Raw genomic sequence first — 25,865 nt, 5'->3', positions numbered from 1 at the left:
TGTGTTTTAAATGCTGCCTTTAGTTCTACGTATACTGAAGTAAATTATCACTACTGCCTTCCTTTTTTATTAGGTTTAATAAACCTTATATTCCACATTGTGATCAAGAAAATGTTGGCTCTTGGTTAAGTACCTTACCCCTTTACCTTGTTCTGAGCCTTTTGTAATAACTGTTTGCACTGCAGGGTCACGGAACTACAAGATGTGAGGTATTTGCCATAGAATGGAAAAAAAAGCAATTTTCACTGCTCTTCTGACTTCCTGCTATGTTACTCTGTTACCTACTAATCAGAAAGTGCTTTGAACAAAGTGTTTTCCCTAAGAATCCTTGGACACCGTGTACAATCAAAACGGTAGCAATTCTAATGATACAAAAGGAACAATCAGTAAAAAAACCCCCCAAAAAACAGAAAGCATTTACTGAAAAAACTCAGTGGTTTCCGCCAAATTTAGAACAAAATAATTTGTTTTGTCTTTGGTATTTACATGAACAATAAAATATATTGTATTTAAACAATTTAATAATTACATTATTGTGACTTTTAAGGCAATACTTTCCACTCCCCTAGAAAAGAGGGACGCTTTGGGGTGTTGATGGGGTGTTTGTTGTCCAAGAGGGGCTGTCCTGTTTAAAAAGAGACATTTGGTACTTTCCTGAACAATAATTATCAGTTCATTTAGTGTTCTAGGCAGGATTCAGGAGCCAGTTATATTAGCAATATGTGGATATTTTGGGGTCAGGTAGGTATATGACCACATTGTTTAATTTAAATATTAAATATAAATATGAAATATATTAGGCATACCAAATAGGTTTCTATAGCACATAACGTTCATTTCAGCAGAAGATTTCTAGGGCTGCGGTTGAAATATTTTTGTTCAAAAAATGTTATCACTATGTTAGTGGGACACCATTATGTTTTGTGTATTTGCAAATTATATATTTGATTTATAAATGTACAAGATGCGAAGTACACTTTATTATTTGAAAACAAGGATGATTTCCATTGACTGGTAAAACGTACATATAGTTATAAAAGCGACCGGATAAATGTATTGAAACTATTTGAATCAAGTTGTTGGAATTAGTGTATTTCGACACAATAATGTTTCATTGTGATTGTTTGGAAATAATAGCTTTCAGAGCCCCCTGCTTGAGCTGTTCCGGCAGGAAATTGTATCTCACTAGGCATTCAACTTGAGTATCCCCAGATACATTTTACTACATGACCTCAATGCTCAAGGACGTTGAAGAAGCAAGACATCTAGCTAATACAGTATTTTTTCTATGGACAGATAGCCATTGATCTCCTGGAATACTTGCTTATCATTTTGAAAAATCCAAATAGAAATTAGCACTTTAAAAGAATTTCATATATGATCAGTCTTTGTTGAATTGTTTTTCTGAGGACCACATTAGTTGGCCCGATGTCCGTCTGTGCTGTTTGGACCTCTTTTGGAGAGATTGTTATGCAGCTATCAAGCTTTTAAATAGAAAAAGAGAGATATTTTGTTATAAGTGTATGGCTATTTAACTTAGTGAGGCTGTTAAAGAGGCTATAGGACAAACATTTTGAGTTCCTACGATAAAAGAAACATTGGTTGTTGAAAGAGGACTTGGGGCTCTAAAATGGATGGTCCATATTAAAGAGGGACACGTGCTGTGTGATCAAGTGAATGTGAGCACAACGCTCTGGGCTTTATCCATGTTTGGCATGGAGCCCCCATCCCAGCTTCCTCTTCTCACGACTTGCTTGATCCTCATTTAATTATTCATGCAATTTCATAGACGCCGATGCTATTGCGTATATTACTATTGAACTTAATGTCTTTCCTACTATTGTGCTATGTAATTCTAGCATGCATTATTAATAGTATTGCTCATTAGTTTATCATAATTGGGCCAAATGAACTGAGTTGTTATTAAAATTACGTTTTGTAAGAATCCGCTGGGACACAAAAATTATATTTGGTTTGTCTTTACCAGTTCACATGACAGGTGAGAGTTACTTAATATATTGAATTGATGTAAACAAGACTGGACTTAATGCCTCCAACCATTTCAAAATGGCCAACTATGTAAATCTAATTGACCTGGGACCCTTAGACGTCTAGTCTTATGCGGCATGAGTTTTCCATTGTGTAACAAACCGTATGTGGGAGTCCTAATTCTCTCTTTTACAGTGGCATATTTGACGATGGCATCAACACTTACTCCATTTATCCTGTGGACATAGCTCACAGTACTGTAAGTATATCCGTATGTTTATCTAAAGGTTTTTATTCTGCCACAGATCCGTAAAGAATAAAGAAAACTGTACCAACAGAAAACATTTTCAGTTGTGTGATTTTACATTTCATTTAAGGTGCCAAATAAAAACAATTTGACTAAAGGCAATCAGGGCATTGGTGAGAATTGTGTTAGCCAGTCGTTCTTTCTGCTTGTGTCGATTGAAACTCATTGAAACTCTTGAGAATGGAAGCAAAGAAATATGTTTTTTGAAACTTTGGAAGCAAAGAAATATGTTTTTTTGTCTGCAAGTGTCTGCATCCAGAGCTGGAGATACATACTAGGAACAATATATAGGAACAGTTGAAGGAACCCTGGACAATGAGTGCTTATGAAAATAATAAAAAAAATGCTGCTTCCTTGCCATGTATTGAACAGAGTCTATGGAAGCCAGTGCCACAGCGTAAATGTGCTGGTTAATGGCCCATGGAACACACCAGGGGCCGGTCTGACCCTCCTCAGTTCTGAGGCAAATGACTGAACCTGCCACCATCTGTCTAGGCCTAGACAGTCTAGGCCAGAATCCGTCATTGTGTGTTAACAGAGGGGGTAGTGGTGGCAACTATACAAGTCAACTGCAACACACTTACTAATCTTATAAAAGAATAATTACAATAAAAGGTTTCTTAATTAGGTAAACCGAATAAAGCTCACTTTTTAGCACAAGCCTTTTCTGGGGTGCTTCTTATTAACTTACTTAATTAGACTTATTTAATCCAAATTCTTGGGGTCCAGATAATGAAAATCATATATATATATATATATATACATATAGATCTATATATATATATATATATGTATATATATATATATCTATCTATATATAGATATATAGATCCATATATATCTATCTATATCTATATATATATATATATATATATATATATTCATATCTATACACGAAGAAAAATCCTCATGGAGCTCCGACCCTGATTTCCAGGTGTTTAAAAGTAGAGCTCTCTGCATGGAAGCACACGTGCTAGTTTTTTGTTTATCAGCATTAAAAAAAATGAATAGTCTTCATTACCCCAACACATTTGGTCCCTTTGTTACTACATTTTTAGGTTGAAGTTATTAATCATACTGACAGCGACATAGATCATAGTGCTAAATGTTCTGTGTCTGGTTAAATTTAGCATTCATTCTGTATAAATTAACCACTCTGCTTCCAGAGCCCGGTGTTCACAGGTTCACACCATACATTGTAATACGCACGTATGAAATCGGATTATATGGCTTCTTACAGAATGCCATTGAAGGCAAAATGAATCAAAGGCTGCATGTGGTCCTAGGACCAAATCTTATGCTGCTATGTACTCTTTACACATCCTATTAATCATGGATGTACTCACCATTATATGCTTTTCACATGAAAAAGACTGTCATCTGGGAGGATAATTTAATTTAAAGATAAAGCCATGCGTCAGATCCCTGAGTTTGTTTTGTATTGGATAAATCATATCTGGAACCAAAGGAGATAAATAGCGCTAGTTAGTATAGTTTTAGTATAATTAATTATTGGTTATTTATAAAATACTAACATATTATATAATTTCAAATATACATATAGGCTTACATTTTATATACAAACATACATTAACAGATGTTTCTCTCCTACTGGGTTTGCAACTCTATCTTCTCGCAAAGGATGCAGGGATAATGTCCCAGTAGAAAGTATAAAAAACAAAATCCCACATGAATAAACAATTAAATAGAAATTGTTACTTTCACAAAGTACCGCATCAGCCCAAAAACACTCCTCCGGATGTTTAATGGACCGATCAACAAAACTTGGGGCGCAGTAGTGTCCCAGGAGTAAAGGACTAGAGAGGTAAAACCGGTCCTGGTACTTTAAGGCCAGCGGCCAATAAATCACAGGTATGCAACCTCACATTACAATGTTGTGCACTGGCCCACCAGGCATTTTTGCAGGGTGCCAGACCACCACTCAGGCCTGATGTACCAGTGAAGCAAGCTGTTGTCACCCTCCTTCAGGGGTAGGGTCAGTGGCGTCTCCAGCTTTCATATTTAGGGGGGGCACATGGGGGGCCAGGAACCAAAGTATGGGGGCCAATTATAAAACGGTACATATACACTATATATATATATATATATATATATATATATACACACATATACACACACGTTAGGCAGTTATTTCTCATTCTTTAATATTAGCCCCTGCTGATGACAATATATAGAAATATTACACCCTGCTTCTGATATATATTAATATTAACCCCTGCTGCGGATATATATTGATATTAGCCCCTGCTGCGGATATATACTTATATTATACCCTGCTGCCGATATACATAAAAATTATACCCTGCTGCCGATATATATTAATATTTGACCCTGCTACCAGTATATATTAATATTAGCCCCTACTGCCAATATATATTATTAGTCCCTGCAGCCAATATATATATAAACTTAGCCCCTGCAGCCAATATATATTAATATTAGCCCCTGCTGCCGATATATATATATATAAATACTAGACCCTGCTGCCAATATGAATATAAATACTAGACCCTGCTGCCAATTAATATTAATATTAGCCCCTGCTGCCAATATATGTTAATATCTCCCTCTCCCTCCCAAACTATCCTAACTACCCCCTCTCCCTCCCAATCTATCCTAACTACCCCCTCTCCCTCCCAATCTATCCTAACTACCCCCTCTCCCTCCCAATCTATCCTAACTACCCCCTCTCCCTCCCAATCTATCCTAACTACCCCCTCTCCCTCCCAATCTATCCTAACTACCCCCTCTCCCTCCCAATCTATCCTAACTACCCCCTCTCCCTCCCAATCTATCCTATCTACCCCCTCTCTCCCTCCCAATGTATCCCTATCTACCTCTTCTCACTTCCTATCTACCTCTTTTCACTCTCTAACCCCCTCCTAACTTTCTACCCTCCTCCCCCCCCTTTGAAGTTCACTTACCTTGGGCTTGTAGAAGTCCAGCGGCGGGATCGCGAGGTCTCTGTCTTCCTGGTTCTGCCGCAGTGTGCGCGGCTTCATTGCTGAGCGCCGGATATGACATCATATACCGGCGCTCGGTTTGAAATGCCGGCACTGCGACCAAGGCAGAGGCCTCGCGGTCGCGGAAAAGAGTGAGAGGCGCCGAACGGTCGCTGAGAACTTATTCCTCAGAGACCGCTCGGCGCCTCTCTCTCTCTCCTCCGGATCTATTAAAAAAAAAAAAAAAAGACGGCGTTTCAATTGGGGGGGCACACCGGGGGGCACAGCATGATTTAGGGGGGGCCATGGCCCCCTCTGGCCCCCCCCTGCCGACGCCACTGGGTAGGGTGAACAGATGTCCCCATGTTTAGGAGACAGTCTCCAGATTGAGATTTTGTCCCTGATTTCTATATATTCCCAGTAATGTTCCCTAAATTATGTTTTAGAAGCAACTTGGTCTCTTGTGTAAATAACCATTATTCAAAAATATATGTGTTATAAAAATACTTACTAGCTAATTGTTTTTATTAAATATAAGCCTCAGTGACAGTGTTGTAGTGGGAAGAGTTGTTTATCGGCTATACCGGCGCTGCCATGTCCTTACCCATGGTATGGGTCCAATTACTGGGGGGCATACCTCTCTGGTCTACATTCAGTGGTCCAGATGTGACACATTATAAAGTTTTATGTGTACCAACATAAAGTACGAAGACGTAACAACAATAAAACAACAATTTGGTCAAAACTGTTCAAAAACACAGAATTTTAATAAATGTGATCAATTATGTTGATATAAAATAGTTTAGTTAAACATAGAGGTTTCCATTGTAAATAACTTATTTGAGCTTGTTTTAAAGAAGTGTTGGCTTAACTACAACTCCAGTAATACTTTCTGAGAAGATCACAATACAGTTTCAGAGGGCCAATACAAAATAGCCTGTGAATTTATGTTCCGTAAAGGCTAATATCCACTTACTGTACAATAAGCTATATGATCCATTGTACAAACTACCTGAATTGTTTTCATTTGTTCACAAGTCTGTACTTTCTATATACAGGAAAGCACAAGTCGACCACATATCATCGAGAGAACTCCAGGGTCCCAAATCTCCACGCAAGCAAATCATTTAGGTATGTTGACCATGCCGAGGATGATCATAACTCTGTAGGCCATATCACAACAAAGACTGACATTTCTAAAAAAATGTTTAGATGCATGAAATGTGTACTTCTGATGGGTTTTCTGACAGTTTGGGCTCCTGCTAATAATACGTCTGGGTCCCTTGCTGACGTCTGTGAAGTTGGGCACTAGTCTGTTGAATGAGCTTATGCCAATAAGCCAAAAGAGGGGCTTGGGAAGTTATTTCAATTAATGAAACAGTTAATTAAAAAACAAAATGGCTGTTCTTTTAATAAGGTTGAGACCTGCACACTTCCTACTAGACTGACTGGCACACAGAAGACAAAGCTGGAGGGTGGGCTACAAATCACCCTTGGTTACATGTTCCAATAAGAATTAAAACTGATACCTTTTGAGTAAATTTAAAATTAATGTTTTCTAACATTTTCAGTACTTTAGATCATCTGCTAGACAATTAAATCAAGATTCTCTCTGAAAAGAAAGTAAAACCAGTCTAATGCTTTACATGTGTTACAGTTCTGTCGTTTGTGTAGAACTTCTTAAGAAGTCCTATACAAGAGACACAAGAAGTATAAAATATAAACGTCTCCACCTTTTGGTCCTTGGACCCCTGCAAGAGAGCTCGGTTTCTTATTGGCTGGCTGGGTGTCAAAGTTAACCAATAGGAACTCCCAAGCCGCAGGCATTGCAGCTGTTTATTTGAAGTTTTTTAAAGGAAATAAAATAATATGTTTTTTAATATGTAATTATTCATTTGACCTACTAATTTTTTTCTTAAAATCTTAACATTTGAACAGCACGCATTTGAACATTTATATGATAAATAAAGACATAAAGACTTAATGTGATTTTTTGTTGAATTCCTAATACAGACACTAGGATGTCTACGGTAAGGAGGCCTTCAAGTGACATTTCTGCCTTTTCGGAACCTTTTCTATACATTATCTTCCTGTAAACCTGCCACGTGGGTTTTGGGATACTTTACTAATAGGCCACTTGGCTGGACTTGACTTTTGGTCCAAGAGTTGCCCACCCTCCTCTCTTAATCATAATTAAGTTGTTGTACATTTTGTTATCTATAAATGTCATGAAACAGGGATGAAATTATATACTTGTGTTTTTTCTGGTTTTGAGCTAAAAACCAATACCCATTATACATTTATAATTTAGTCAAGAGCTTCAGTGGGACGTCCTGTCACTGCTCTCCCGCACTTTATTTCAGATACAGAAAGACAAGTTGGCATCCTGCAAACACCCTTTAAGCAAGCACAATGGCTAAGAAGACGAAGAAGGAAAAGAGCGCTAAATGTAAGAAACTCGCCAACTTTCTAAATGAGCTGACCACGAGACTCTTGAAATATTAACCCTTTGATAGCCCATTGTGACGATTTTATGTAGTTATTAGCCAAATTTGTTAACCTAATGGCTGTCCTTGAGGAAACCATTATTTAAAGATATACTAAATGTAGTCATCTGCATTGAAGCAGGGATATCAGCCATAACATACTGGTAACAAAAGCACTAATTGGGAGTTTTACATATGATCACAGCAGAGTAGAATAGGATTAGATTAGTGCAAAAACCCGAAGAGTCCCCAGGTATGGAAATCAGGTTATTCAGTAGTCTTGCTATTTAACACTAAACTTTTCCAAAATGAAATGTTTGTGCATATGCATATGAGATTAAAGGGACAATTAAGTCCATTTTATTAATTCAAACACCCCTTTCAATCCATCTATAGTAATCAAAGGAGCTGTTACGTAAATTAGATTGTTTTACCAATTTAAGGTTCTTTGGTTTTAATGCAATATGTTTCCACAGCAGGCACACCGTGGAATATTTGAGGAGACAAAGTATGTGGAGCTTATGATCGTCAATGACCATCAGATGGTAAGCATTATGGAGTGGACTTTTTATACTTATCTAACAAAATAGACCAAATATATGTCTAGAATTAAAAAACTAAACCATATTATTGGATTGAAACCTGTGGCCTAGGAATAATATTTTATTTTCACAGGTTTTGTGGGCCGAGCAGCCTGACTGTTGAGTTTACCATTTTTTGAGTAGCATTTGAGGTAAACTTGCCTCCATACTAGGTTGACAACCCCAGGGCAGAACGTGTGCTGTCAGCAGTATGTAGAAATTATGTGCCCACTGGAAATCTTGCAACACCTTGCCACACCAATACAACATGACTCCTTTAACTTCATCCGTAACATAGTTTTAATGAATAGACACTGCTTATCGACATTTCTGATGTCCCACCTTTGTTGTTTGCTGGTTATCAGAATATCACAGTATTCTTCAGCCTAAAAGTAGCAATATGTGTATAGAAACAGCCAAAAATGTGTTTATAAATGAATATGTGAAAATAAACTGGATTCTTATTCTTATAAATGTCCTACTCAATTATATAAAGTAGGATTGAGAAAGCCTTGCTTCTTAACACCCACTTTGGCCGTTCAGATGTGCTATGTATGTCTCAACCTCTCCCTAATTATAATAATACTGTCTATACAGTAGTATCTACTGATTATTTCCAGGTTTGATAAACTACAAGTCTCCCCCACCTGTTATTGTCCTAGAACAGCTGGATTGCCGTAGGTTTACTATCGTTCATAACCAACACATTCAGAAGCACGTCTGGCTACTTCTGACACGCACACTGCTTTCTTTTGTCGTGTTAATAAAATATTGTCTTTAGAGTTGCCATTTTTCAACTCGAAATCACCGGTTTTGCTCGTAAGTCCCAAAGGTTTCTAATTACCGTATTTGCTCGATTATAAGACGAGGTTTTTTTCAGAGCAAAAAAAATACCCCTCGTCTTATAATCGAGGTCGTCTTCTAATCAGACCTCAAAATGTCCGCTGGGGCCATACTGCTTACCGGGCTTTGGTCGCGAGCAGCAGGAGAACAGGAAGCTAGAGGAGTGTCAAATAACTCTGCCTCCCCCCTCCTTCCTCTGGGGGCGGGGCCAGAGAAGTTGCTCGCACAGCCGGGCCCCTGCAGAAGTCTGCGAGTGAGAGATCTGCAGTTCAGGTAAGGGGGTGGGGGAGGGTTTCTGAGTATGTGTGATTAATGGAATGAATGAGTATTTAAATGTTTGTAAATGAGTGTGTGTTAGTATGGATGTTTAAGGGGGGTGGTGGTGGTAGCATGGCATAGGGAGGCTGTACTCAGACTCCTATCATCCCCAGGTTCCAGCATGCCTTGGCTTGATAGGAGTGTGATTGCTGTTAGCAGTTATATATATATATATATACCTCCAGAAATGCCTTTTAACCCCCTATATGCCACTCTGCCCCATGATATGCCTTTTAACCCCCTATATGCCACTCTGGCATATAGGGGATTAAAAGGCATATCATGGGGCAGAGTGGCATATAGGAGGGTATAAGACATTTCTGGAGGCAGAGTGGCATATAGAGGGTTAAAAGGCACATCATGGGGCAGAGTGGCAAATAGGGGGTATAAGGCATTTCTGGGGGCAGAGTGGCAACCCTGGGGGCCGATGTGCATAACTGGGGGGGCAGGTTGGCAAATAAAAGGAAATAAAAAAATATATATTTTTCTCAATCATAGCTTTTATTAAATATGAAAATATTGTTTACATGAATTAATATTTACTAGTAAAACCTTTTTTCCTATAGGGTAGTCTTATATTCAGGCTTTTTGTTTTTTTCCTAAATTAATATTCAGATTTTGGGGGGTCGTCTTATAATCAGGGTCGTCTTATAATCGAGCAAATACGGTATTTAGTGTGATAAAATAAAAATACATACACTGTCTTTACCAGTAGGTGGCAGTCTAAGCTTACACTTCAACTCATTCAAACCAATTAGACTATATCGATGTTATAGAACTCCTCAGCCGGGTGAACTGATCCATTGTGTCTCATGCGTTTGGATTTCTATCCGACTACAAATATTATTGTACCCCAAGACCTATACATATTATTATGTGAAGCAAAAGGAAAGAATACATAATTGTCATGACCTCTGCCTTTAAAAAGGTATTTGTTGGATTAGTTATTAAATGAAATGAGACATTTTTGTCATTAGATCACAGCCATGTTGAGGAACATCAGATGTGGACACTCAATAAAGTTCTGGTTATTTGTAAGAGAGTTTCCATGGTGATTAGACAATTTTTCCATGCTTTGCATCAGAACTGCACTTTGTAAATGACCCTATTTATTTGCTTACATGCCATACCTAGAAACGTACTAGCTTGCCACATCTGCATGGAGTTAGATCAGGCATCTCCAAATTATTTTCGAAGAGTGCCAGAGCGACGGCCGACCATTTTGCCTGACATTCTTTGAACCATTAAAATTAAATGCAAATTAACTATTTGATGCAAAGTTTATTGAAAACTGCATACTTTTCATTTTGTGACTTGGATGAGAAATCTAAACAGGTGTTAAATCACTCTGCCTTTAATATCAAAAAAACAGATCTATATTTGGGCAACTATATTAGGCAACTTATCTGTGGGGCCTTATCAGTCCGGAATGCGGGCCACAATTGGACATGCCTGGACTTTGGACATGCCTGGAGTTAAATGGTTGTTTACGTTAGGCAGGAAACACTTTACTCATTGGATGAATTCCTGCATAAAGTTTATTAACCAAATCAAATGGATCTGTTTATACCCAAGTGACACAATAGAATATACTCTCCCTAAAATATTTGCATAAATCATTAAGGGTGAGAAACAAGACTGCTAAGTAACATCCCTTTATCGTATGATCATTTTTCTCCTGGCATTAGAGGTGGAAGGTTGTACTTTTACACAACTAGTACAAATAATGTGCTGTTGTTACATCTCTTCTATTCCATTACCAACAAGTTCTGTATCAAAGTCATCTTATGAGATGGGCTTATGGTGAGTTAAGGTGAGTCCTCATTAATGTTAAAGACACGTTGACTCAGGTGTTTCACTTGGGGGTAAATCTCCAGACCTGAGCTTAAAGGAAAACGATGAAGATACAACGGACATTGTTTAAAAAGTCTATGTTTGGGGCAGCTGAGTTGGGTTGATCTGGACACTATTTGAGAGCTATCTTTCCAAATGTAATTGAAGGCCAACGCATCCATAGCAAATAGCTTAAATATCTTTTTTTATTGGTAACTAGTAGTGAGCCAGATGTTTCAAATGCCCACAATATATACTGTAAGCTGACTTTGTTTTTATTTCCCTTTTCAGTACAAGAAGCACCGCTCCAATGACATGTATACCAACAACTTTGCAAAATCAGTAGTAAATCTAGTTGATTCGGTAAGCTTTATGATTTTAATACTCTTCTTTCTTGCAAATTTTGGTTAAAAACTCACAGATAACCATACCTCTTCAGATAACTCAGCACCATGAATGTGTTTATTATGTTTAAAACATTGAGTTATCACCATAGGAACTAATGGAATGGTCCAATCAGCAGGAACATTCACTAGTTGCTGTGCTGAGAAGACCAATGTACAATTGGTTGTTTTTGATATTTAACCCCCAGTATGTCTTATTTTCAGCTTTGAGTTTGATACAGAGTAGAGCCCTGCGTGGGACTGCTTTTTTTAATCCCGCTCCCGCCCGCTCCCACTGATTTTTTGCCCCCACAATGTGTGTGTTCCACTCCCGCCCGCTCTCGCCACATTTGTGGCCAATCCCGCCCGCTCCCGCCATATTTGTGACCAATCACACCCACCTCCTTACCTGAACTGCAGATTTCCCGCGCAGTCCCGCAAGGCTGCCCTCGAGTTGCTCCCTCACAGCTTCTCTTCTCTTGCTCCGCCTAGGAACAAGGCGGAGTCATGGGAAGTGACGTCACATCACGTGACTCCGCTTTGTTCCTGGGCGAAGCAAGAGAGGAGACACTGCAAGGGAACAGCGAGAAGGCAGCCTTGCTGGACTGCGCAGGATTACCAGGACCCGCAGGTACTGTGCCTGACCGCCCGCTCCCGCCCGCAGCACCAGCAAGACCGCCCGCGCCCGCAAGTTTTTTGGCAGGACCCGCGGGACCCACGGGACCTACCTTCCAATGCAGTCCTCTAATACAGAGTACAATAAGCACAAATATTAAAGAAATACTGCCACACATGACACTATACTGCCACACACCAAAGAGGTTGTTTTTTCTCTCTCTAAGTGCTCATCAAATATAATTTCATGATTGACAGAAATTCACAATACCCTCCATATTAAAAATCAACACCTATACTGTACAATAAAAGGAGGTTCCCATCAACTGTGGGTTTATTCAAAATGTGTTTTATATAGTATTTAAGTATTTTTCTTAAATTCTTTATAGATGCAACATTCATAATTGGTGGGGCAAAACAAATACAATGATGTCATGTTATTGTCTGGGTCAAAGAAAAACATACTATTAAAAGTAGTGAAGAGAGGAATAGACCAATTATGTTTTAAAGAGCTGAAAATCTATCGACGACATTGAAGCAGAGAGTTCCTGTAATTATACCATAAATATAATGGGGTGCTTGTTCTCGATTCATGAAACTGATGTTCTGTGCTTATAATTTGATTCTTCAGAACTGTGTTGGCTACTCTTGATAATTCAGAGCAATTTAAAATGAGGGTTATTATGGGCAATTGACATTATCAAAGAGTATTGATGAAAGTAACTATGTTTAAGTGAATTTGCACATGTGTTGTGATAAATTTAGTATTTATAGACTATTTGGTTACTGCCATTTACTAATGAAACCAACTTAACATTACTTACTAAAATCTTCCATCTTTGGTGCTATATTGTTATCATTTATTGATTTATATAGTGACCCCTTTCTGGCCCATCTTAATGTTAGTCTCTTCTTTTGTTTCCTTTATTGTCCAGAGAATGTATACATTTATTGTATATGCCTTCAAAATGCCCTAATTAACTTGTCTGAAGCTTTTGTTCAGTGTATAAATAATAAACATGAACTGACACACCAAATATTTTTGACTAAAATGCATACATTTAGTAAATTCTAAATGTGGTATAAACATAGATGCATAAACATAGAAACATAGGATTTGTTGACAGATACCATTCAACACATCTGATGTAAAGATTGAAACCTTAATTAGCCCTGGGTCTCATCTTATATTCAGGATTTCCTTATGCTTGTCCCGTGTTTAAATTCCCTTACTGGATTAGCCTCTACCACATTTGCTAGAAGCCGTTCTCAGTAAACCTTTCACATACCTGTTAGCCTCTGAACCCCTAGTTTTAGATTATGACCTCTTGTTCAAACAGATGCCGTCATATGCAAGGCAAGGAAAAAGTGGGTGGCATGTGGCCAAACGGGTTTAGTATGTACAAGAGTGCATGTAGCTAAGGGGCAGCGTGCCACTTTAGATAATCCATATCGGGCCACAGAAATGACTCCCATATTATATAAAATATAAATATATAAAATATTATCACATCAGTCTATTATAGGAGTACATTTAACTGAGTGAAAATCACCATGAAACCATGAAGTTGGAGTAACACATAGACATAATCTCTGAAAGTTCCTTGCTACAATAATGATGGATGCGCCGAAGTGCATTGATTAATGATGATTATGTTATGAAATGATTGCATCCCAAACCCCATTATTAAACATCTCATAAGATGCTTTCCATGTCATACAATGTAAGCTTTAATCTATCAATTTTTTAAACCTAGTACGGAATATTTAGAAGATGTGGGAAAGATATTGTCACTTTATACTTGCAAATTGCAAACTATGGTTATTGACCAGAGCTGGATTTAGACCCTTCATTTATGTTCTTCAATCTATCCTCACGTCCTATATTTTTATGTATCTTTATTAAATTTCGGTAACCCTGTTCTAAGCCAATTATACACACCCATTCTCCTTATCAACCATTCCTTTAGCGTTTCCCACTGTTTGTTGTTCCTCCATTAGTAATGGATTAGTTGTGTTATTTTCACCCAGTGTTCTGTTCCTATACCCACCCCTTCTGTGCCTTCAGATTTACAAGGAGCAGTTGAACACACGCGTGGTTTTGGTTGCTGTTGAAACGTGGACAGACAAGGATCGTATCCCTATTGGTCCTGACCCTATGAAGATGCTACGCGACTTCTCTAAATATCGACAGAACCACATCAAACAACACGCCGATGCTGTGCATCTTTTGTCGTATGTACCTACTGACCTTTAATGTTCTGTGGATGATGATGATGATGGCCACGTTTTCTACTAATGTAACATGTATTCACGGTCTTGTTTACTTACAGTGCATATTCCTTTAATATTGCAAGAATGCTATAATATCAGTGTGTCTTGCCCTTTCTGTTAAGGAATGGAACATTTCATTACAAAAGGAGCAGCATGAGCTACTTTGGAGGAGTATGCTCCATCTCCAGAGGAGTTGGGGTGAATGAGGTAAGTGCCAAAATAAATGAATCTGATACTAAGATTAATCAACTATCTCCAGTAAAATTAAATACATAAATGCCCAAGTCGCATGTGTTTCTTTCATTATGACTGTCTAAGAATGTAATATTGTAATATTTGGTAGAATACCCCATATAATGCACAGCAAAAACAAAGATTAGTTATTGTGATGTATTTATTGATCGAATAAGAGAGGATACATATTCACAGTAAACTGTCAAAACTTTGGCGTTCTATCCTCCTTGTATATATATACAGTAAAATTAAAGACCTATAATGTTTTATTTTTTTATTAGAAGTTGTTTGAGCAAGATTTCATGAAAATGTTTAAAAATTAAGTTCTAGAGGGTTTTATTTTATCTTAATACTATTTGTTCTTGTTTTCTCTTTCTGTCTCTTGTTGTGTTTACGATTCTAGTTTACCGTATGTTGTTAACATGTATGTATTATATTGATTAATGTGCTATTGAGCTATTTAATTGATATACATGTAAATTATATACACAGTAGTGATTATGGCTCAGTATAATGCCGTTAGTTAATTGGTGGTTAGCTACGTGCTGTTTTAAACAGTACTTACTAAGCTATGGAAAACATTAGCCCTTTTTGTTTTGTCCACAGTATGGGATTCTGTTGTCAATGGCACAGCAATTGGCCCAAAGTCTAGCACAAAACCTTGGCATTCAGTGGGAGCCAGCGTCACGAAAACTGAAACCAAGTAAGTACGAGGTCAGAACTTTTTTCTTTTTCAACCTAATTAAAGAGGGGACATTTTGAAACTAAACCCTGTGCGCACTGATTTACCTTCTGCGCTGTCCTAGGCCCAACCTCAATGAGTACGCACTGCCTTAAAAGGCCCATCTGGATATGACGTAATCTCCTAAAGCCGCACAGTGCCTTCTAATGAAGACTATGGAGGCTGTGCTGAGTCAACACTGCCACCATAGGGTAAATGGACAGGTCCATTGAACAAGGGCGATTCCCCCCCCCCCCCGTTTGGCAACAGAGGGACTGCCGCTTAGTCGGCCTTGGCCAGAATACGTCACTGCTTGTGTGGCAAATGTTCTTTGATCCACTACATTTTGTTGGGCTTGCAATTTGCCAGTCTACTCTTGGAACCAGTAGCTCTCAGATGTGCTTATGGGGTTTTCCATATGGCAGCAACTTCTATTTTGGACAACAAGGTTCCCGCCGAATGAGGTTTTGTCTCTCTGCTTGGGATGTCTGTACCCTGCTTAGAAGTAAATTACACTTTCAATCCAGATTCATGTCTGGAGTGTTTTATAGCAAATCTATGAAAGAACATGTTCATGGTGGCAATAGTTTAAGTTTACTCTGCCTCCTCTATACAATGTATGTAATAGTTATTTATTCATCAAGTTTCATGATTTTCACTTACCCTTCTTATCTTTTTTCACTGTTCTTTTTTTTTACTGTTTTCTAATGCTTATGGTTGTGAATGGTCTTTTAGAAGAATGTGACTGTACAGAAAACTTTGGGGGATGCATCATGGAGGAGACAGGGTAAGAATCTGCTGACCTCCTGAGAAAAGCGTTCCTATAGTATGCACTTGGTGTGTTTAGTAACCTTGCTTTTATACGTTTATGGACACTTTTTATAGCATAATACAAGTGACTACTTTCATAAGCTGTATACTATGGCAGTGATCACCATCTTGGCTTTGTTGTGACACATGAATACTGTGTATATAAAAAGTCCAAGGTGCTTCTAAAATAAGGTGGCATTCATTCAGTCCAAACTATGATCAAGGCTTAAACAGGGAACTTAAGGCCGAGACCTTAGCAAGGTTATAGAATTTCCATGGATAGCTCTGTGTCCACTATAATCCTTATTACAGCTGGCAATGGACATACAAATCACAATGCATGTAATAATACGAGTGATGATAATCTGTTTGTTTCACCCCATTTTTTCTTTCTACTTTTTAGAGTGTACCATTCACGAAAGTTTTCAAAATGTAGCATCGCTGAGTACAAAGAATTCCTTGTCCGTGGTGGAGGAGCCTGCCTTTTTAATAGACCAACTAAGGTATATAATCATCTGTATTGTAACTACATGTTTCTTGCATAAATATATACTTATGGAAAAGTAACTTTTCATGTCACATGGCCTTCCGTAGTGCACAAATGGCATGTCGCACTTCACATTTGGAAAGCATGGCAACTAATCAATTCCTTGAATGGCAGATTTTATCCAATGACTTACATTAGTTCAGAAACAATGGAGAATACACCTTTGGAACGTGTAATATCTTCATTCCCATATTACTTGTTTGAGGGTATCCGGCCAAGGTGGCTCCCACAAACAATCGATTGTCTTAGATGAGCCATCATTAGCAGATTGCCAAGTCTAATTTATGGCCAATAACAAGTTAGGCCTGTCTATGGCAGAGTTTCCATGATGATTTTGGAGGTTTGGAGGTAAAAGTGCAAGTAATAACCATCTAAAGAAGCACCAACAGCCACGCCATGGCACCACCATTCAGTTTTTAACATATTTTTATCCTTCTCTCCATCAGCTGTTTGAGACGGCAGAATGTGGAAATGGTTATGTGGAGGCAGGAGAAGAGTGTGACTGCGGTTTCCGATTAGTAAGTGCAATTAACTCAACTACAATGGGAGCTGCTGTTATAATGTTGAATCATCCCAATCTATTCTAATATTGCTATGTCTACGAACAGGTGTGATTCTAATACTTTGTTCTACAAACCCTATGATCCTGCTGGGCCCCGAGATTTGGTTCTGTTATAAGCAAAACAATATATTGTTACCATAGCATGGTAAGAAAATAGGAACAAATAGTGATGTCCACTATATAGAAAGACCAGGTGAAACCTATCCCAGGCCAGTTTGTGTGCTAGCTGTCCCCATGATGGATAAACAAAGCACATACTACTGTCCATGTTGATATCTTCACTAGGCATGTCCTTGATTTAACTTTATCAAATATTACACACAGATATTTGCAGTATGGTTTCGTAATGTTGTGCTGCATTCAGGTAGTTCTTTTACCTACATAATTGGTGGGTTTTAAACAAATGCCTTTTCAGTATATTCAGCTTTGTACTATAGATGTCTCAGACAAAAGCACTGGTTATCAAAACAAAAGTGGTGGCTCCATATTTACTTTTATTTTATGTACTTATGGAAACAAGACATACTTTGGAACTATAAGAATAGTTTCCATTCATTTAGACATGTTTCATACACACTCCCCCTATTTTATCTATCATACTCATGTCTACCTGGAAAAAGGCAGTGTTGGCAACATCATGAAGACTCAAACCCTTTGTGTAAATAATTTGCATAAAAAAATAAATACTTTTCTTATTTACAGCTTTTGCAGATCTTACAGATTTGTACAGATCTTCTCTCCTAAAGGAGAACTCCTGCCAAAATTATTTATTACCGTACTAGTATAACATTAAAATATTTTTATCTAGTTTTGACACAATGCAAAGTTTTTCACATCTAAATATTTGTCATGGGCTGCTCTGTTATCTTTGCCCACTCAACTGTTACAAAATAGCTCAGTCTTAACTATAGAGGAAAGAATAAAGAAGGACTTCTTTAGCATTGCCGTAAAGAATCAGGGCAGTGTGGTACTTGAGCAGGAACGTTACCCAAGATATCACATGGCTGCCAACAACGGCAACCCAATAGGTCTGTAGAATATTTCCAATGTATTCTTTCTCTGGGCATAAGTGAAACTGCAGCTTTAAACTGCCAACTACTATAACGTGCCCTACATTATTTCCACTATGTAATTTCTTCCTCTTGGATTCTCTCAGGATTGCTTTGGAGATTGCTGTAAGAAATGCTCCCTGTCAAATGGAGCTCATTGTAGCGATGGACCCTGCTGTAACACATCATGCTTGGTGAGTAGAAGTGCCTAAGACAGAGGTGTTTTAACCTAAAATGCAATCTGCTACTTTCTCCATCACTGCCACAGGACAGGTTTGGAAGATCACTGAAATCCTTAAAATAGATGAAACATTTTATCTCCCTAACTTTTCTATATATTGCACACTTTGGGGCTTTAATAATAATAATAAATAAAATGTTTCTCTTTTCACCTTATCTTATTTGACCCAAACAGTTTCGTGCTGCAGGGCAGCAGCACTCATGTCATTTAAAGTAGTTTTCATCTTATATACTGTATGTTACTTTCTAATTTGTCAATGACCTTAATGACCTTCAGAAAAGTCTCCTGCAATATCTTGTTTACTGTTCATTCGCCGTCACCTTCATATACCGTGAACCTTTTCCGTGCATACTAAAATGATGTTGATTATGAGAAATCCTGCAGGAACGAGAATTTCTGTTCTCAGGTCTCACATGCTGCCTGCTTTGCAGTTCCTTCCGAGGGAGTATGATTGTCGCAACGCGGTGAATGACTGCGATATTACGGAGTACTGCACAGGGGATTCAGGGCAGGTACTGCACCACGCTGAAAACCTATGATTACGGTTTAGTATAGTCATTTCACTAGCACTTTATCATACTTTACCTGTAATAGCATAGATTCTGAAGTAATACTGCAGTTTTTTGGACATGAAAAAACTGCAATACTGCACTTTTACTGCAGTATTACTGCACATTTACTGCAGTTTTACTGCATTTGTACTTCACTGTACTGCAGTTTTACTGCAGTTATTTTTGTACGGAAGTACAAATGCAATAAAGCTACAGTACATTGAAGTACAACTGCAGGTTTGCAATATAAAAAAAAAGTGCAGTAAATGTGCAGTAATACTGCAGTACAGTGAAGTACAAATGCAGTAAAAGTGCAGTAAATGTGCAGTAATACTGCAGTAAAAGTGCAGTATTGCAGTTTTTTCATGTCCAAAAAACTGCAGTATTACTTCAGAAAAACTGCAGTAATTTTTCGTAAGGGGAATCTTTTCAAAAGTTTGCTTTTATGGATTTGTACTGTTTCTGTTTTAATATTTTAATAATAGAGATAAGAATTCATTTAATTAGTAGTGTATGTTAAAATAAGGGATTCAGTAACAAAAACATTACCTGTTAAGGCCTCTTATTAAACTAGTTTGGTGACTATAAATGTCACAACTGGGGGTACTGGGTCAGATTGCAGTCTCGGTGCAGGGGCAGATTTGGACTCAGAACTCGGCTGGTGGCAGACGGGTGATAAAGTGCCTAGTTGCAGATAGCTGTCTGCTGTAGAAGCACGGAGTGTCGGAAGAGATTCCCAGGTATAGGCAGGTGGGGTCTGTAAAAAAGGCAATGGGGTGTAGAAAAGCGGAGGTAGAACCTAGTCAGGATAGTGAAGGGTCTTCACTGCTGTCTGTCCAGCTTAGGAGCAGATAGATACAAATGTCTCTAGACAGAGAAGTGGAATTCTTTGGGTATCAGGTAGGCCCCACGAGTCACTGAAGTATCAGATTAAATATATATATATATATATAATATATAACCATGGTCAGAGACAAGTTAAAGTCAAAGGACTGAAGAAGACAGTGTTGGTCTGTAGTAACCAGGTAGGCAGAATTAATCAGGTTTGTTGTCCAGACAGAGTTCAAACAGAGAATCAGCTCTGTTATCAAAATCCATCAACACACAAGGCCAGGAAGTTCGATACTGTAGCAAAGAGGCTGTGTGCATGCGCAGGTTATATAGACCATTAATTGCCAGAATGAGGGACAGGTGTGACGGCTGCAGGTAGGCATCCAGTGTCCATGGGAAGGCAGAGACTCCACCGATCCAAAAGCCACTCGGTGCTGTAAAGGTTAGTTGTAAAACCTACGCAGGGTCTCTAGTTTAAAGCCCCTTTTTATTCAGCTCAGCATATAATTTACAGGATATTTTAAATCTAATTTATGTTTTTTATTCACTCATTGTATCTAGAAAAACAGGTTCTGAAAGTGTTTTACTGGATCTCATAAACAGTTTGTGGAAAAATATATGGTAGAAATAAAAAAACCCCATAGATTTCCCATTTTATACATGGTCAAACATGATTCCTTCCACGTGACAGGGAAAATTATATTGTTGATTGCTTTTGACGTGGTCCTGTTGGTTTATTTCTAGTGTCCGCCTAACCTTCATAAACAAGATGGATACTCCTGTGATTCCAACCAGGTGAAGTCATCCCAGCTTGGGTTACATACACATACATACATGTTTCTGGCTTTTATTATTAGTTTTATCCTCTGTAGTGTTTTATTTGTCTTAAAGATCAAAGAGATCTATTTGCCTACTCTTATCGTTCTATCAGTTTTGAAATCCCTCTTAGAATAATATGCTACTATCTTTTGTTGAACACCAAGATAGGCTAAGAGTGAGATGTCTTAAAATTCATTAAAAAAGAAAATTTTTTAAAATAACTCTTCAGGACCCCATCCCCTTATTGCAAATCACTTTTTAAGTAAAAGTTCTTTTAGGTCTATGAAACATCATGTCCTTTTGTGTGTCATCTAACTATAATTTAACTATATTGTAGGGGCGATGTTACAACGGGGAATGCAAGACAAGAGACAATCAATGCAAACACATCTGGGGATCTAGTAGGTTTTACACTTTGTTCTTTTTTGTGCGTTTTATGAATTGTCATCACTGGTTGGTGTCAGTAATGCATTGCATTTTATGTATGAAGATCGAGACGTGGAAACAAATTGCCATTTCTTGTTATTTTAACAATAAGATACTTAGGGTCACCTAAGGCAACCTGGAGCACATTTGGGGCACCACAATTTCTCCAGTATATGCTGATATTAGCTGCCACGGGCCAAGCATATCAGTCTGCAAGGATTTTTTAAAATCAGGGCTGTTCACTAAAAAGAAACCAATGCTATGAGACATTTATACATATATGACATTGGTTGTACAGATGTGTAATATACATACAGGTTTTTTCCATCAGTTGCTGATAATCTGCACGCAGCATGTTATTTTAATTGACTCCAATGTATACAGCTCAAGCCTATCCTGCCTGGGCTTTAGATGATCAGTACATCGATTCTATATACCGTAACTGTACTGCCTGCACATGACCAAAGGAATCCATTTCGATCATTTACAACCAGAAAAACCTTTGTAATATATCAAAAACACATTATCGGCCCTAGAAAAGAATTTAAAACATGCATAAAGTCACTGTTAAATGTATGTACCTTAGTATATCATACTGTATTGTTACAGTTTAATGGAATTATACATTTCATTCAGTTATCGTTCCATTCTAAATGTAACGTAGGGACTCCTACAAATGCATTTTTACAATTTCTCCCTTAAGAAAACCCTCGGCAAGGCGGCAAGTTCGGTATTTCAAAAAGGGACACAATCCATGTGCACAGAATATTCTATTGACACATATGAAACCCCTAACTAACCACGTGAACTGCATGACTGTCATGTGTATGGTTTATATATTGAGCATTTAGTTTGTGCATGGGGTGTATTCATGGTAAGCTTGTGAAGTCCTGTTTAACGTTAGTATGGGTGTCTCACATCTTGTAGGAGTCTAGGAAAGCCCCCTTTCCACATTTAGAAGCAATGCAGTTAGGAAACCCTCTATTATTTCTCTTAGAACCTGTTTTAATGCCAAAAAACTGGTATGTTTGTGAGGACCCTTACAGTTGTTGGTTGCACCATTACAGTTTGTTGTCGGATTGTATCATGGACAACATGGTGAACAAAGCATGGTTTTTCTTTTTCCAACTTGTAGAAGCTGCAGGTTCAGACAAGTTCTGCTACGAGAAGCTTAATACAGAAGGCACAGAGAAAGGCAACTGTGGGAAAGATGGGGAGCGCTGGATCCAGTGCAGCAAACAGTAAGTTGGAAATAAAGGGAACGGCACTATTAAACAGAAAGGGGAGGTTGGGAGGATGACTGAAAGGGAGTTGGCCGTGGTAAAACTGGGCATGTGTCCTGGTAGGGTTGGCCACCCCTATGCCCCTCTCTTTACCTCCTGCTGAACCCCTTAAAAAGCACATATTCTGTTTTATAGCTATTTGTGCTCGGCATGCTTTCAGTAGCTTCCCTTCATACAGTCTCAGACTATATCCCAATTTACTCTGAAATAACTATTATCTAATAGTTCATTAGATAATAATAATATACTTTTGGATGTAATGTCTCCAAGATTTCATTTTAGCGATGTCTTCTCTTTGTTTTTATGTTACAGTGACGTATTCTGTGGGTTTTTGCTTTGCACAAATGTATCCAAGATTCCACGTATTGGCCAGTTAAAAAGTGACATATCTCCTACGTATATTAATCACCAAGGGAGAGTGGTAGACTGCAGGTAACATAATCCAGAAAATTGTACTAGGTCAGCCTCTATCTGTCTGTATATCTATTTGTCTCCCTATCTGCCGATCTGTCTTTCCATCTACTTTGTCAATGTGAATGACAAATGATAAATAGAATCAAGCTGCATTGGGTAGATTAGTATCAGCCATTAGGGATGGACTAAATGTATACATATGGACGCAATAGGGAGTGATGCATTTGATCCTTTTTGGAGTAGTGTTGGTGAATGTGTGTAGTGGATGTTTGTGTAAAAGTTTTGATGCATATTGTTACTGAGTGGGATACTTGCCATGGAAGATTGGGTCTGTAATGCGTTCTGGGCATAACTGGGAACTTTCTGGATTTCACTGGGAGACTTCGGGTAATGTGCTGCTTCTCTGGGTCTCCAGGCCTCGGCCCTAAAATCTCTGGGTCCCACTCGCAATGTCCCCCTGTCTACTGACATTATCGGCCTACCCGAAGAGAAAGGGCTCCAGATAGCTGGAGCCTGGAAGTTCCCAGGTATAGTTCTAGGGTATATGTAAGTGTTGGTGCAGTTTCACAGTGTGATGAAGTAATGTGGAGTACATGTTGGGAGGTTCTTATGGGATATTTTTAAGTGCAAGTTTGTTCTTGTGGGAGAGAGAGAGAGAGAAAGGAGTCAAATGAGAGAGATCAGCATCCATCATCTATGTAACTGTTGGGTGCACCCTTCTTTCATTATCTTATTTATTATCCTCCAAATAATGTGCATTTGTTTACAATGTATACATACCAGTGGCGTCTCCAGCTTTCATATTTAGGGGTGGCACATGGGGGGCCAGGGACCAAAGTAAAACGGTACACATACACTCTATATATATGTATATATATATATATAAATACACACGTTAGACGTGCATTTTTAACTACATAATATGCACTTATCTCTTTGAAGTAAAGACCTTGATTGAAATATGATTTCAAAATAACAGCTAAAGTGTTTTTCATTCTTTAATATTAGCCCCTGCTGACAATATATATAAATATTACACCCTGCTTCCGATATATATTAATATTAACCCCTGCTGTGGGTATATATTAATATTAGCCCCTGCTGTGGATACATACTTATATTATACCCTGCTGCCGATATACATAAAAATTATACCCTGCTGCCAACATATATTAATATTAGCCCCTACTGCCGATATATATTATTAGTCCCTGCAGCCAATATATATAAATATTAGCCCCTGCAGCCAATATTTATTGATAATAGGCCCTGCAGCCAATATATATAAATATTAGACCCTGCTGCCAATATGAATATAAATACTAGACCCTGCTGCCAATAAATATTAATATTAGCTCCTGCTGCCAATATATGTTAATATTAGCTCCTGCTGCCAATATATATATATATATATAAATATTAGCCCCTGCTTCCGATATATATTAATATTAGCTCCTGCTGCTGATATATATTAATATTAGACCCTGCTGCCGGTATATATTATTAGTCCCAGCTTCCGATATATATTAATATTAGCCCCTGCAGCCAATATATATTAATATTAGACCATGCTGCAAATATATATAAATATTAAACCCTGCTGTCTATATATAAATATTAGACCCTGCTGCCAATATATAAATAAATATTAGCCCCTGCTGCCAAAACATATATAGATATTTGCCCCTGCTGCCAATATATATATATATATATATATAAATATTAGACCCTGTTGCCAATATATTTTATAGTGAAAAAATTGGACCCTACCCAAGCATTTCCTTGGGCCCTGCTCAACGCTCCCTTGCATGCAATCACTCCCTCCGCTACCACACCGAAAAAAAATATATTTGCCACACTGACTGCAGATCAGGGGAAGACAGTGAGAGTCAGTGCAGTGTTCCCTCCTTCTGACTGCACCGTGACATTGAGAGGTCCTCTCCCCTGTAATCATCCTCAGAGTCCCGTTGTCCCCTCATTCACTAAACCATACTGCTCTTTTACTTACACCCTGTAGTTCAGGTATAGATCAAATAAACAACACATGGAAACAGCACACGCAACTGAATGAGATAAAAAAAAAACCTGTATTTGCAGGTATACATAAATAATGTATGGAAACATAGCAGATACAGATCAACAGAATTTTACACACTATTTGACATCCAAACAACAATAAATCATTCTTTTTTATCACATTATTAAAATCCCAGAAATCAAAAAAGTTAAAAGGCCCAAATAAATTAAGATTAGACGTAATGGAATCAAACACTTGCTACTGCAAAAATTTTTAGTTTTATTCAGTGCAACAAAACAGTGATAGCATTATTCTTAACAATATTCTTGAAAACTAAATATGAAACTTCAACAAAACCTTTAGCCATTAATGCAACACAACCATCTTAGCGCTGCGTCACCAAATGAACACCTCATCACAGATAACACAATGCACACAGCTGCATATAACTAAGCTGAATACCACTTGTTCTCCCCTAACAGGGAAGGCCTGTGAAACCAAAGGGGAATAGCGTCCTGTATAATGAAATCAAGAATTGAGTTTCACAAACTCTGAACCAACATCTAAGTTTCCTTTTTAATAATATATCCAGATTGAAACAGAGTAAATAACACAAAACCTTTACTTTTCCTCTCACTGATTTCTAGGCCTAGAAAGTTTTGTCCTCTGAAGTGACCACAAAATCTGGATAAATAAAAATTACAAAGTTCTATTTAACCCTCTACAGCAAGTAAAGTGCCAGGAAACAGATGACCAAAGACATATCAG

At 38.0% G+C, this 25,865-nt stretch overlaps 1 protein-coding gene across 1 annotated transcript in view; it reads left to right on the top strand.

Moving 5' to 3' along the window:
- LOC149290591 (disintegrin and metalloproteinase domain-containing protein 23-like) overlaps positions 1-25,865 on the top strand; it is a 72,708-nt gene that overhangs the window by 34,906 nt on the left and 11,937 nt on the right. The window contains exons 6-22 of the mRNA XM_089488487.1: positions 2,185-2,248; positions 6,318-6,390; positions 7,623-7,708; positions 8,225-8,290; positions 11,612-11,683; positions 14,387-14,553; positions 14,715-14,799; positions 15,433-15,529; positions 16,286-16,334; positions 16,761-16,860; positions 17,351-17,422; positions 18,623-18,709; positions 19,188-19,268; positions 20,883-20,933; positions 21,295-21,358; positions 22,519-22,624; positions 22,979-23,098. Of these exons, the coding sequence (XP_089344613.1) occupies positions 2,185-2,248; positions 6,318-6,390; positions 7,623-7,708; positions 8,225-8,290; positions 11,612-11,683; positions 14,387-14,553; positions 14,715-14,799; positions 15,433-15,529; positions 16,286-16,334; positions 16,761-16,860; positions 17,351-17,422; positions 18,623-18,709; positions 19,188-19,268; positions 20,883-20,933; positions 21,295-21,358; positions 22,519-22,624; positions 22,979-23,098 (1,440 nt within the window). The remainder of the gene's footprint in view (positions 1-2,184; positions 2,249-6,317; positions 6,391-7,622; positions 7,709-8,224; positions 8,291-11,611; positions 11,684-14,386; positions 14,554-14,714; positions 14,800-15,432; positions 15,530-16,285; positions 16,335-16,760; positions 16,861-17,350; positions 17,423-18,622; positions 18,710-19,187; positions 19,269-20,882; positions 20,934-21,294; positions 21,359-22,518; positions 22,625-22,978; positions 23,099-25,865) is intronic.

Source organism: Sceloporus occidentalis, unplaced genomic scaffold (assembly GCF_023333645.1).
Source record: "Sceloporus occidentalis isolate IW3139 unplaced genomic scaffold, rSceOcc1.0.p SCAF_38, whole genome shotgun sequence".
NCBI classification, from domain to species: domain Eukaryota; kingdom Metazoa; phylum Chordata; class Lepidosauria; order Squamata; family Phrynosomatidae; genus Sceloporus; species Sceloporus occidentalis.
This window is presented reverse-complemented; position numbering and strand designations above follow the sequence as displayed.